Here is an 11,826-nt window from a genome sequence, read left to right as displayed (position 1 = left end):
CCCCCCCCCCCCCCCGTCATAGGAATCTACAGAAAATTGTTTAGAAACTATTTTAACCTAGGTTGCAATACATCAAAAATTTAGCAGGGCCCACCAAAAAGTATAGTTTCTTAGGGAAAATGGAAATAGTGAATGCTAATAGTTTACTTACAGCAATATTTCCTCTCCTAAAATCTCACCTGACAGATATTCCAAAATTATTTGGAAAAGCTCTAATGGCAATGCTTTAAAATTCCCAAGAGTTGATAAGTTTTGAGAATCTGAGCCAATGATATAAGAATGACTGGATCGTCGGTTACTACGTCTGTATTTCTGGTTGGGAATCAAGGTGAAGCTGGTGTTTACAATGGATGTCATCATTTTCCTTATCCCATAAATTTCTCCTAGTTAAAAAAAAATGCAGGGGACATAGAGGGAAGAGAATTAAAGCAAATGAAATCCAAAGAAGATGAAAATTTCAATGAATCCAGCATCACCTTACTATTGCAACCTTTCCTCTTCTCGTTCCAGCCAAACTAGACTTTGTTTTCATAAAGTGGTTCAATTTATTAACTCCATTTCCCCCATTCATACAGTCTTCCCTAAACCTGAAATACCTTCCTTCTTATCCCTCACTTCCACTTACATTAACTGGCATTCTATCCACTTTCCATGGTTGGACTTGCTTAGCATTATAGGATTTAGAGCTTGAAGGGAACTCTAACTTAGGTCTTCTGACTCCAAAGAGAATTGCCTTTTTTTCTTTTTTTTTAAACTGAATCACACTGCTTCTGTTACTAGTTAAACCTGATCTTATATAAATTACCTAACTTCTCTAAGCCTCATTTATATAATGAGGAAATTGAACTGGATGGCCTGGGAGATGACTTTCAGTTTTTGATCTAGTACTATGATATTTTTTAAATGCCCAAATGATAAGTTATAAGCATTTTCCCATATCAAAAGGGATAAAATTTTGGTTTCAATTAATAGGATTTTCAATTTACATAGTTCCCTTTATGGAATTCTTGTACTTTAGTCATTTGCTATTCAGGATTGCCAGCTAAATGGGACAGCTAGGTGGCATAGTACAAAGAGTGCCAGGCCTGGAATCAGGAGGACCTGAGTCTAAATCTGGCCTCAGATACTTACAAGGTACTTAACCCTTTGCCTCAGTTTCCTCTTATGTAAAATAAGCTGAAGCAGGAAATGGCAAACTACTCCAATCTCTTTGCCAAGAAAACCCCAAAAGGGGTCCCAAAGAATTGGATACCTAAACAACAATAATGTTGCAAGTTGAAGCATTTTTAAACCAATTAACTCTGGTCAGAGGCTTCTTACTAGCTGAAAGATGTGTGCATATGCATGAGATATCCTTCTCTAATTCATCATTTCTACTATTGTCAAATTATAGGCCATACATCTAGAGCCAAAAGGAACCTTCAGAGGTCATCTAGTCCAGTGGTGTCAATGAGAGGCTAACAATATTTTTGAGTCCTGCAAGAACTAGATTAAAATATAATTGAGGAATAGGGAAAAAAATACAACAAAATGTAGATAATGTTACATTTTAAAATTAAATTAATAGGTGGCCAGCAGGAATCCTTATCTATAGATTAGTGGTCTCCATTTCTATTTAAGTATGATTCCATGGATTTAATCCAATCCTCTCATTTTACAGATAAGCCCCTGGAGGTTAAAAGACTTGCCCCTGGTGATACTGATAGTAAGCTTAGGATTTGAACCTAGAGTCTCTGACAACACTCATTGTTTTTTCTTTGATGTCACTTTATTTCCTCAACTTTCCACCTCTGGTGTTTCCCAAGTCCTCAGTCTTTGTCCTAATTCTGTCACCTTTGCCTGTTGAAACCTTTTCGTGAGTTAGCTCAAATACCAACACCCCCATGAACCTTTCCTTGATTCTCCCTAATCAAAATTTTTCTTTCCCTCCTTGGACTTGCCATGATACACTTTGCTCTTCTCACATGTAATATGCCAATCCATGCCATACTATAGTTAGCTTAATACATGTCATATTCCTTTAGTAGGCTGTAAATTCTCTGAAGGCAAGGACCATATCTTAATTATCTTTGTGTCCACTCTCTCCAACAGCTCTGATGCAACACTATCTCTGTATAGAGTAGTAATCTTAACATTTAACTGAATTGGATATATTCTAACACAAAGAAAATCACCCTAAATGTGAAAAATAGTGAATAAGTGTCATGAAAAAGATCAATACATAAACATAAGTTTCCATCAAATAGCATATTGCTTAAAATAATTGTAAACAGAAAGCAGTTAATGCATTTTTAAAATAGAATTTTTCTTCTTGTTCTTTTGGAATTAAGTATACACACATACCTTGTTTATAGCAAAAACAATCAAACAAAGAAAATAAAGATTTTAAAGATTGTCTACATTGTATTTAAATTGACTGGTCCTAGTATTTTGAGATTATAATTCTAAATATATGTTTTATTATTCACAATGCAATTAGGCTTGTTAAATGAATAGAACTCAAATAGGACACAACTAAATTTCTTTTTGATTTAATTTTAAGAATTACTAACTTTCTTTAATGAGACTGTACATATGATGTGAATAGTGAAGATTTGCTAATAAGGCTTATAAAAGTCAATAGGTTATTTATTTGAATAAATCAGTCAGTTAGTTTATAAAGCACCTTTCTTGCTATCTATAATCAAATTGCCCAACATGATTTTAGGCCACTTGATTGCTATACTTCAGAAAATATTGTTAATATAGAGTCATAACTCCTGTGTAAATGCTGTTAGACAATCAAGGCATTTCACTAAAATACTGCAAATATGATTGAACAAAAATTATTTTCTGCTTTGTGCACAGAATACTGCTCTGGCTAATTTGTCACTTATTCATTTAAGGAAATGCACTCTATTTAAATTATATTAAATTAGTTACATGAAATTTGAAATATAAACCTAATGCATAATTTTTTACTTGGCTCATGTACAATTTTAACAACTTTTAAAAACAGCAAAGAAATTTGCGTCACTCTAAAATCATGCCCTAAAGACAGAAAATGTAATAGATTTTTTAAAAAGCTACTTTTGTTATATTTATAAATGGAAAGCTCTGGCCAATGAAAATAGAAATGTAGCATAACATAGCTTACGCTTCTCAGAGGTTCCAACTAAAACATGAGACTAATAAGGGCCTGCAGTTTTCTTCAATGACTGAGGTCTAGTAGTAGTCACTTGTTTTCTTTCTGGGACTTCCACTTATACCTGCTGTTTGACTAAACTAAGGAAATAAAAAACTGATTTAAAGTGCTATACATTTTACACATATACACGATTTTTTCATCCCCCTGAAAGACTTAGCACATTCTTCTGCCAAAAATTTGCTCTAACATGAGAGTCCTAGTGGATCCCCTTATAACAATCCCTTTACTTTTCCCCACTTGCACATGCATAAGATCTTAATGTCACATCTTTAAGCTGGAAGGAACCCTAGTCCAATTTTCTTTTACAGATGAGGAAATCAAAGCCCATATTTTAAGATGAGGATTGAGAGGAAAGTAGGCTTCCTTTTTTGCCCATCTCCAGGATGTGCTTACTGTCCAGTTACCTCAGAGGTTTCCCACCAGACATCCTTCCCTTACAAATACTCTCTTGGGTGTTTTCATGATAATTTTCAGAAATACTTAAATTATGGTTGTGGTTTTTTTTTCCTTTTCTTTTGACACTGTCCCAAGCTTTTGGGAGCCTCCTAGGGCAAAGGATTTTCCTATAGGAAGAGCTATCAAGTTACAACAAATTTTTATACTTTTTTAAAATTAAAATTTATTTTTTAAAAACCCTTACCTTCTGTCTTGCAGTCAATACTGTATATTGGCTCCAAGGCAGAAGAGTGGTAAGGGCTAGGCAATGGGGGCTAAGTGACTTGTCCAGGGTCACACAGCTAGGAAGTGTCTAAGGTCATATTTGAACCTAGGCCCTCCAGGCTCTAGGTCTGGCTCTCAATCCACTGAGGCAGCCATATTTTTTCTTTTTTTTTAAAGAATAAAATTGGCAAGGCTTAGTCCAGGGGCCAGTCACCCCTCCACGGCTTTCCACCCCTGAGTCTTACCCTCCCCCTCTTCCCCTTTCCCAGGCTCTGAGGCCAGGCCCTGGTCACGAGCCTCTCTGGTCCAGCCATGGGGGAAGGTTCTGAGAAGAACTCCGGGCAAGGCAGGAGGAATAGAAGGGGATAAGCGTGAGGGGTTCCCCAGGAGGATTCAAGATCTGGGGGTGACTTCCTCCACCTCCCCCATTCAGCTACATTCGAGCTGCTTCGAGCCCCTGCTCAAGGCAATCGCCTGAAGCTCACTTTTACCACAGAGTTTGACAGTTCCCCGCCCAGGCTGTCAGAAGAAAACAAGGCGAGGTCGATTTCTCTTAACTCCCTACCTGAAGATCAAACCTTTTTTAAAAATTTCCTTTAAAAAAAAAAAAGGATTTTCCCCGCCTCAAGTTCTCTCCGCGTGGGAGGAAGTGAGGAAGGCGGGAAGGTGGGATGGCTGGCTACCAGGAGGCGCTTCCGCTACCTTCCCGCCCTCTCAGCTGCCTCCGCCTCCGCCTCCGCCTCCGCCTCCGCCTCCGCCTCCGCCACCGCCTCCGCCACCGCCTCCGCCACCGCCCTTGCGCCCTCATGAATAATCAAATTAAAACCCGCCCAGGAGCGGGGCGCGTCGGCCGTCTCAAGCACCGCCCCCTCATGAATAATCAAGTAACAAAACTTTCAAACTTTCCGTCCCCCTGCCCCAAGCTTGCCACGCTTCTCTTCAGGCTCTCCTCCATCTCTCCCCCTCCAATCTAGAAACTTGAGGCTGAAGATTCTTGCGCCATCCCTTCACACCTTGGGGCCCGCCCTCCGTCCCTTCCTTCTCCGCTCATAAATAACGAGGGAGGGCTAACAACTCATGAATGGTTAAATAGAGACTGTTGGATTCATCCCTACCCGCTTCGGTTCATAGATAATTAGTATAAAGAATTGGGGACACCTTATCTCGGGTTATTGTAAGAGGTGGAACCCGCCCATTTCTGTTCGTGAATATAATTCGTTCTATACGAATTAATAATGTAATTATGCTTATAAATATAATATTCAATGTGGAGAATTGGGCCTACTTACCTCGGGTTTAAGTGAAAGGGTTGAACGGCCCAATTCTGTCATGAATGTAAGCAGTCCTATAATTAATAATTCAAATATGTTCATGAATATAATATTCGATGTGAAAGAATTGGGGCCACATACCTCGGGTTAATGTGAGAGGCTTCGACATGAATATAGTTAGTCCTATAATAGTCCTATAATCATATTATGATGTTCATAAATATAATTATTCAATATGGAGAACTGGGGCCACTTACCTTGAGTTTAAGCGAAAGGATTAGACCTGTTTGGTTCATAAATGGTAAATAATGTTGGATTCCCCTACTTCTGTCATGAATAATTAATATAGAGAACTGGGAGGACTTACCTATTGTTAACTTGAGAGGGTTGGGCCCGTTCACTTCTGCTCATGAATGGTAACTAAGGCTATTGGATTCATCCCCTTCTGCTCATGAATAATTAACATTTAGAACTGGACCTACTTATAACTGATTAATGTGATGAGAGAATTGGATTGCTCCACTTCAGCTCATAAATGGTTAATGTAGGAGAGTTGGGCCAACTCATCTCTGGTTAATATTGAGAGTTAGACCAGCCCACTTCTGCTCAAGAATAATTAATATGGGTGGGGGAGCAAAAGAGGCATTGGCTGCTACTAAGTACAAGGTTGGACCCACCCAGTTCTTCTGTGGAATGTTAATATAGACTGGAAGGTGGCACTTCTCCACAACCCTGACCCCCATCCCCTATTACAGAACTCACAACTCTAGTGGTTGAGGGTGGAAGATGGAGAAGAGATCTGGGTGTGTTTACAAGGGTGAGATGTGTGTGTGTGTGTGTGTGTGCGCGCGCGCGTGCACGAGCGTGTCTGTGTGAGCGCGCACTCACATTCGCTTCAGATCGTAGAGTATTCCTTTACAACCTCCTTCATCACCTCAACACCATAAACATATCTGGTTTTAGGCTAATGGCATTAACTGCAAAGTTTTCCATAGGTTGTAGAGATGGAAGACGTCTAGACCATCTTCACTTTATAGATGAGGGAAAATATGGTCTAGAAAGAAAATAATCTGTCCAAAGTTACATAGAAGTGAGATCCAGATTTAGATCTGAATCAATCTTGAATAATCAATATATAAAGCCTCCTAAAACAAAAACGACACCCCGCCCCCTTCCTCCTCAAATTACTCTCTAAAAGCATTTAGGGACCCAAATCCAATGAAGTCTGAGAGGAAATCAAAGACGAATTTTTTTTAGCTTTGCTCACTTCATCCAGCTCTCTTTTCCTCAGTCACTCTGGAAGACGCAATGTTTTGTCACCGTCCTCTTAGCCTAAATTCATCAGCTATGTCATGGAAATAATGAACATGAATTTGGAGCGACTTTAAGGAGGATAGAAGGACTTGGGTGTACTGGGGTCTTGAAGGGTCGGATGTAACTGAATAACAGCAAAACAGCAGATGTTTTAAAGTAATCTCTGAATGATCATTTTTTGAGATTTCCTATTCAGGTGTGAGTAGTACTGGAAGATCTCTGATGAGAGTCCCTTCCAAAATGACAATTTTGTGATTCCTTTTCTCTTCTCTTCTCTTCTTTTCTTTTCTTTCCTTTTCTTTTCTCTTTTCCTTTCCTTTCCTTTTTCTTTTCCTTTCCTTTCCTTTCCTTTCCTTTCCTTTCCTTTCCTTTCCTTTCCTTCCCTTCCCTTCCCTTCCCTTTCCTTTTTTCTTTTCTTCTCTTCACTTCTCTTCATTTTAAACTTAACACCCCCCCCCCATTACATGTAGGAACAATTTTTGATGAATGTCTGACATTTTGCGATTTAGATTCTCTCCCTCTTTCCTTCCCCACCTTTCCTGAGGCACTAAATAGTCTGATATAGGTTATATCAGTGCTGTCATGCAATACATATTTCCTGTTCCTCACTCTGTGAAAGAAGACATAATCATATATACAATTAAAAACTCTTGAAGGAAATAAAGTGAAAAATGGTCTGCTTTGATCTGTACTCAGATTCCAACAGTTCCTTCTTGGATTGTGGATAGCATTTTCCATCATAAGTCCCTTGGGTTTATCTTGGAACCTTGCTTTTTTTCTTTCTTTTTTTCCCCCACATTATTTTATTATTATTATTTTTAGAATATTTTTTTCATGGTTACATGATTCATGTTCTCTCTCTTCCCTCTTGCCTTCCTTCTTCGGGAGCTGACAAGCAATTCCACTGGGTTAAATATGTCTTATCACTCAAACTCCATTTCTATATTATTTATATTTGTAATAGAGTAATCTTTTAAAACCACAATCCCAAATCATGTAGCCATATAACCAAGTGATAAAACATATTTTTCTTCTGCATTTCTATTCCCATAGTTTTTTCTCTAGATAGCATTCTTTTTCATAAGTTCCATGGGATTATTCTTGATCATTACATTGCTATTAGTAGCAGAGTCTATTATATTTGATTGTTCCACAATGTTTCAGTTACTATGTACAATGTTCTCTTGGTTCCACTCATTTCACTCCACATCATTTCATGGAGGTCTTTTGGAATATTACTTTGGTAATAATAGTTTAGTTCTTCACCCTTGATCATCATTCAATATTTCTGTTACTATATACAATGTTCTCCTGGTTCTGCTCACTTCACTGCATCAGTTTATATGTCTTTTCAGGTTTTTCTCAACTCATCCTGTTCATCATTTCTTATGGCATAGTATTCCATTACAACCATATACCACAACTTGTTCATCCATTCCCTAATTGGTGGACATCCTCTTAGTTTCCAGCTTTTTGCTACTACAAAAAGAGATGCTAAAAACATTTTTGTACAATTAGGTCCTTTCCCCTTATCTCTGATCTCTTTGGAGTATAGCCTCAATAGTGGTATTGCTGGGTCAAAGAGTATATATATAGTTTTACTGTCCTCTGGGTGTGGTTCTACATTGCTCTCTAGAATGGTTGTATCAGTTCACAGTTCCACAAATAGTATATCAGTGTCCCAAGTTTCCCACATCCCCTTCAATATTTATTATCTTTTGTCATTTTAACCAATCTGATAGGTATGAGGTGGTATCTAAGAATTGTTTTAATTTGCATTTCTCTGATCAATAATGATTTAGAGCATTTTTTCATATGACTATAGGTAGTTTTATTTCTTCATCTGAGAACTGTCTTTTCATATCTTTTGACCATTTATCAATTGGGAAATTATATATATATATATATATATATATATATATGTACACATACACACACACACATATATATATATCTTTCAAAACTCAATTGGAGGGTCAGCTAGGTGACTCAGTAGATAAAGAACCATGCCTGGAGATGGGAGGTCCTGGGTTCAAATATGGCCTCAGATACTTTCTAGCTTAACACCAAATGCCTAGCCTTACTATTCTTCCACCTTGGGACCAATATGAAGTATTAATTCTAAGAGGGAAGGTAAGGGTTTTAAAAAATAAAAAAGGTTGGATCTGTGATCTCATCAAAATGGATATTATATCCAATGATACAGATTGTAAACTATCCATGCTTGTTTATCCTATTTTGCTGTTATCTATGTACTTCCTCAAGTTATCTCCATTTTACAGTTGAGGAAATTGAGACAGAAAGAGATTAAGTGATATACCTGAGGCCATGTAGCTATAAATGTCTGCACCTAAAAAATTCTGAGTATTTTGCATCACTGATGGTAATATAGCCTATTCTAGTACCTTTCCAGTGGCCTCTGGGAGATCTTGCTTTTCACTTCTTTGGAGGCCATAATATTCTGTGACTCACAGTTGTATAACACAGGAAGAAATTTATTATTAAAAACATGGGTCTTATTTGCCCCAAAGGCAATAAAACTATGCATATTCTTTCTCCTAGCAATAACAATTCTGGGTTTGTACCCCAAAGAGATAAAAAATAAAGAAAAAGGACCTATATGTAAAAAAAGATGTTTTTTAGCAACTCTTTTTATGGTAGCAAAGAATTGGAAATAGAGAATACCCAAAAATGGGGAATAAATGAACATATCATGGTATATGAAATACTCTTGCACTCTAAGAAATGTTGAAGAGGATGTTTTCAGAAAAACCTGAAAGGTTTACATGAACTGATGCAAAATGAAGTGAGTAGAACCAGATCATCATATACAATAATAGCAGGACTTAGATGAAAAAAGAACTGTTGAAGTCTAAATGTAGATTAAAGCATACTTTAAAAAAAAAAACTTTCTTGCTGTTTCCATTTTGTTTTGTTTTTGGTCTGTGTTTTCTTTTACAATATGACTAATATGGAAATATGTTTTGTATAACTGCACATATATTACCTATATCAAGTTGCTCGCATTCTCAATGGGGAACAAAAAGGAGGAAGAAAAGATCTTGGATCTCAAAATTTTAGAAAAAGAATGTTGAAGATTGTTTTTGCATGTAACTGGAAAAATATTTTTTAAAAGATGAGTCTTTATAGGCAGTTTTCACATGATGAAATAAAAACACATGAAAAAGTGTTCAAAATCCCTCCTGATTAGAGAAATGCAAATTAAAAAAAACTCTAAAGTTTTACTTTACACCTAGCAGACTGGCCAATATGGCAAGAAAGGAAAGTGATAAATGTTGAGGGGATGTAGCAAAATTGGGACACTATTACACTGCTAGTGGGGTTGTGAATTGGTCCAACCATTCTGGAGGGCAATTTGGAATTATGCACAAAAGGCTGTAAAAGAATGCCTGCCCTTTGACCTAGCCATACCCCTGCTGGGTTTGTACCCAAAGAGATAATGAGGAAATAGAATAGTACAAAAATATTTATAGTTGTACTCTTTGTGGTGGCAAAAAATTGGAAAATGAGGGGGTATCCATCAATTGAGAACACAAATTGTGGTATCTGATGGTGATGGAATATTATTGTGCAAAAAGGAATAATGAACTGGAAGAATTCCATGTGAACTGGAATGACCTCCAGGAACTGATGCAGAGTGAAAGAAGCAGAACCAGGAGAACATTGTACACAGAGACTGATACATTATGACATGATCGAATTTAATAGATTTTTCTACTAGCAGCAATGCAATGGCCCAGGAGAAAGAATGCTATCCACATCCAGAGGAAGAACTACGAGAACAGAAATACAGAAGAAAAACATATGATTGATCACATAGTTCAATAGGGATATGATTAAGGTGTTGATGCTAAAAGATCACTCTACTGCAAATACAAATAACATGGAAATAGGTTTTGAACAGTGATACATATATAACCCAGTAGAATTGCTTGTCAGCTCTGGGAGGGGGGAGGGAAGAGGAGGGAGAAGTCATAAATCATGTTACCATGGAAAAATATTCTAAATTTTAAAAAAAGAAAAGAAAAAGATGAATCTTTATTTCAAGGAAAAGCTTAGGGTCATTTAAAGAAGTTTTGCCAAAGATAATCCAATACTTTTTTTTCTTTATTCAATTCTAGTCCCAATCTTACCTAAACAAATTTTTTGTAGTCAGAAAATAAATATAATAGGATCTTTTTTCCTTTTTTTCAGCCAATTATGTGTTGGTAAAGATGTACGATTCTAATACTATGGTGTATAACTTGTGGAAGCTTGCTTATTCCTTTCTAATGCCCTCAAAAGGATGACCTTGATGTATGTGTAGATTATTGTCATAAAAATTTTATGTATATGGTATTTATCTTTTCTCTTTACCTTGTGTGTGTGTGTGTGTGTGTGTGTGTGTGTGTGTGTGCGTGTGTGTGTGCGTGTGTGTGGTGTAGTAATGGGTCTAAGTTTTCCATCAAATTGGTACTTTCTCTTTCTTTAGATATCTTGAGAATGATTTCTCAAAGCTCCTACAATTGTGTCACCTTTAGTATGAACCTCCTCTGTCAAATACCTGATCTACTCTAGTCCCTTTTCCTATCTCTGTTTACTTCAGTGTCATTCTCTTCCCTTCCTCCCTCTTCTATAAGCACATTAGGTAGGAGCTGGGATGTTAGAGTCTAAATGTGCTGGCTCCATTGGATCAAGTTTGTTGTAAAAATTCTTGTGTTTCTAATAGATAAGTTGTCAAAGGATATGAGTGAATAGTTTTCAAAAGAATTGCAAAGTCTTTATAGCCATATGCAAACATGTTTCAAATCGCTAATAATAATTATTCCTCTTAAGCTAGAGGATTTCAATATTTATGTTGATTATCCCTTAAACATTTTAACCTTACAGTTCTTCAGTCTCCTTGGATCCCATGACCTAGTCCTCAATCACTCAGGTATGGTTGGCCACACTTTGGACCTTAATATTAAACACAAGTATTCCTTTTCTTTGAAACTCTGACATGAGTACATCTGACCATATATGCCTCCTTTGGTTCTATCTCTCCTTATGCTTTTCCTTATACTCCATCCTTCTTAAACCAATTCTTTATACTCACTCTAACCTCTAATCTTTCCATCCTTTCTTAGGACATTACTAGAGTGCATTCTTCACTTTCTTCCTTTCCATTTTTGACCTTATGGTAATCTAATTCAAATCCAAAGTGTCCTATTAAATAAACAGATCAATACAATGAAGCCAAATGCTGGGTTATTGTAATGAACGGTGTTAGATCCTAATAGGTACATGAAGAAAAGTAGCTCCTTGTTTTTTTCTTGTGAATGGCTGTATATTATGGGTATGGAATGGTGTATATGTTGTTAGGCAAGTCCATCATAAGGGAAGACTCACTGG

The 11,826-nt window shown here is 36.9% G+C and overlaps 1 protein-coding gene across 1 annotated transcript in view; it reads right to left on the bottom strand.

Moving 5' to 3' along the window:
* Positions 1-357, bottom strand: part of FBXO47 (F-box protein 47) — a 16,047-nt gene extending 15,690 nt beyond the window's left edge. The window contains exon 1 of the mRNA XM_044676167.1: positions 180-357. Within this exon, the coding sequence (XP_044532102.1) occupies positions 180-357 (178 nt within the window). The remainder of the gene's footprint in view (positions 1-179) is intronic.
* Positions 358-11,826: the final 11,469 nt, after the last annotated feature.

This window comes from Gracilinanus agilis, chromosome 4 (assembly GCF_016433145.1).
Source record: "Gracilinanus agilis isolate LMUSP501 chromosome 4, AgileGrace, whole genome shotgun sequence".
Lineage (NCBI taxonomy): Eukaryota > Metazoa > Chordata > Mammalia > Didelphimorphia > Didelphidae > Gracilinanus > Gracilinanus agilis.
Note: the sequence above shows the minus strand (reverse complement) of the source record. Positions and strands in the feature narration are given on the sequence as shown.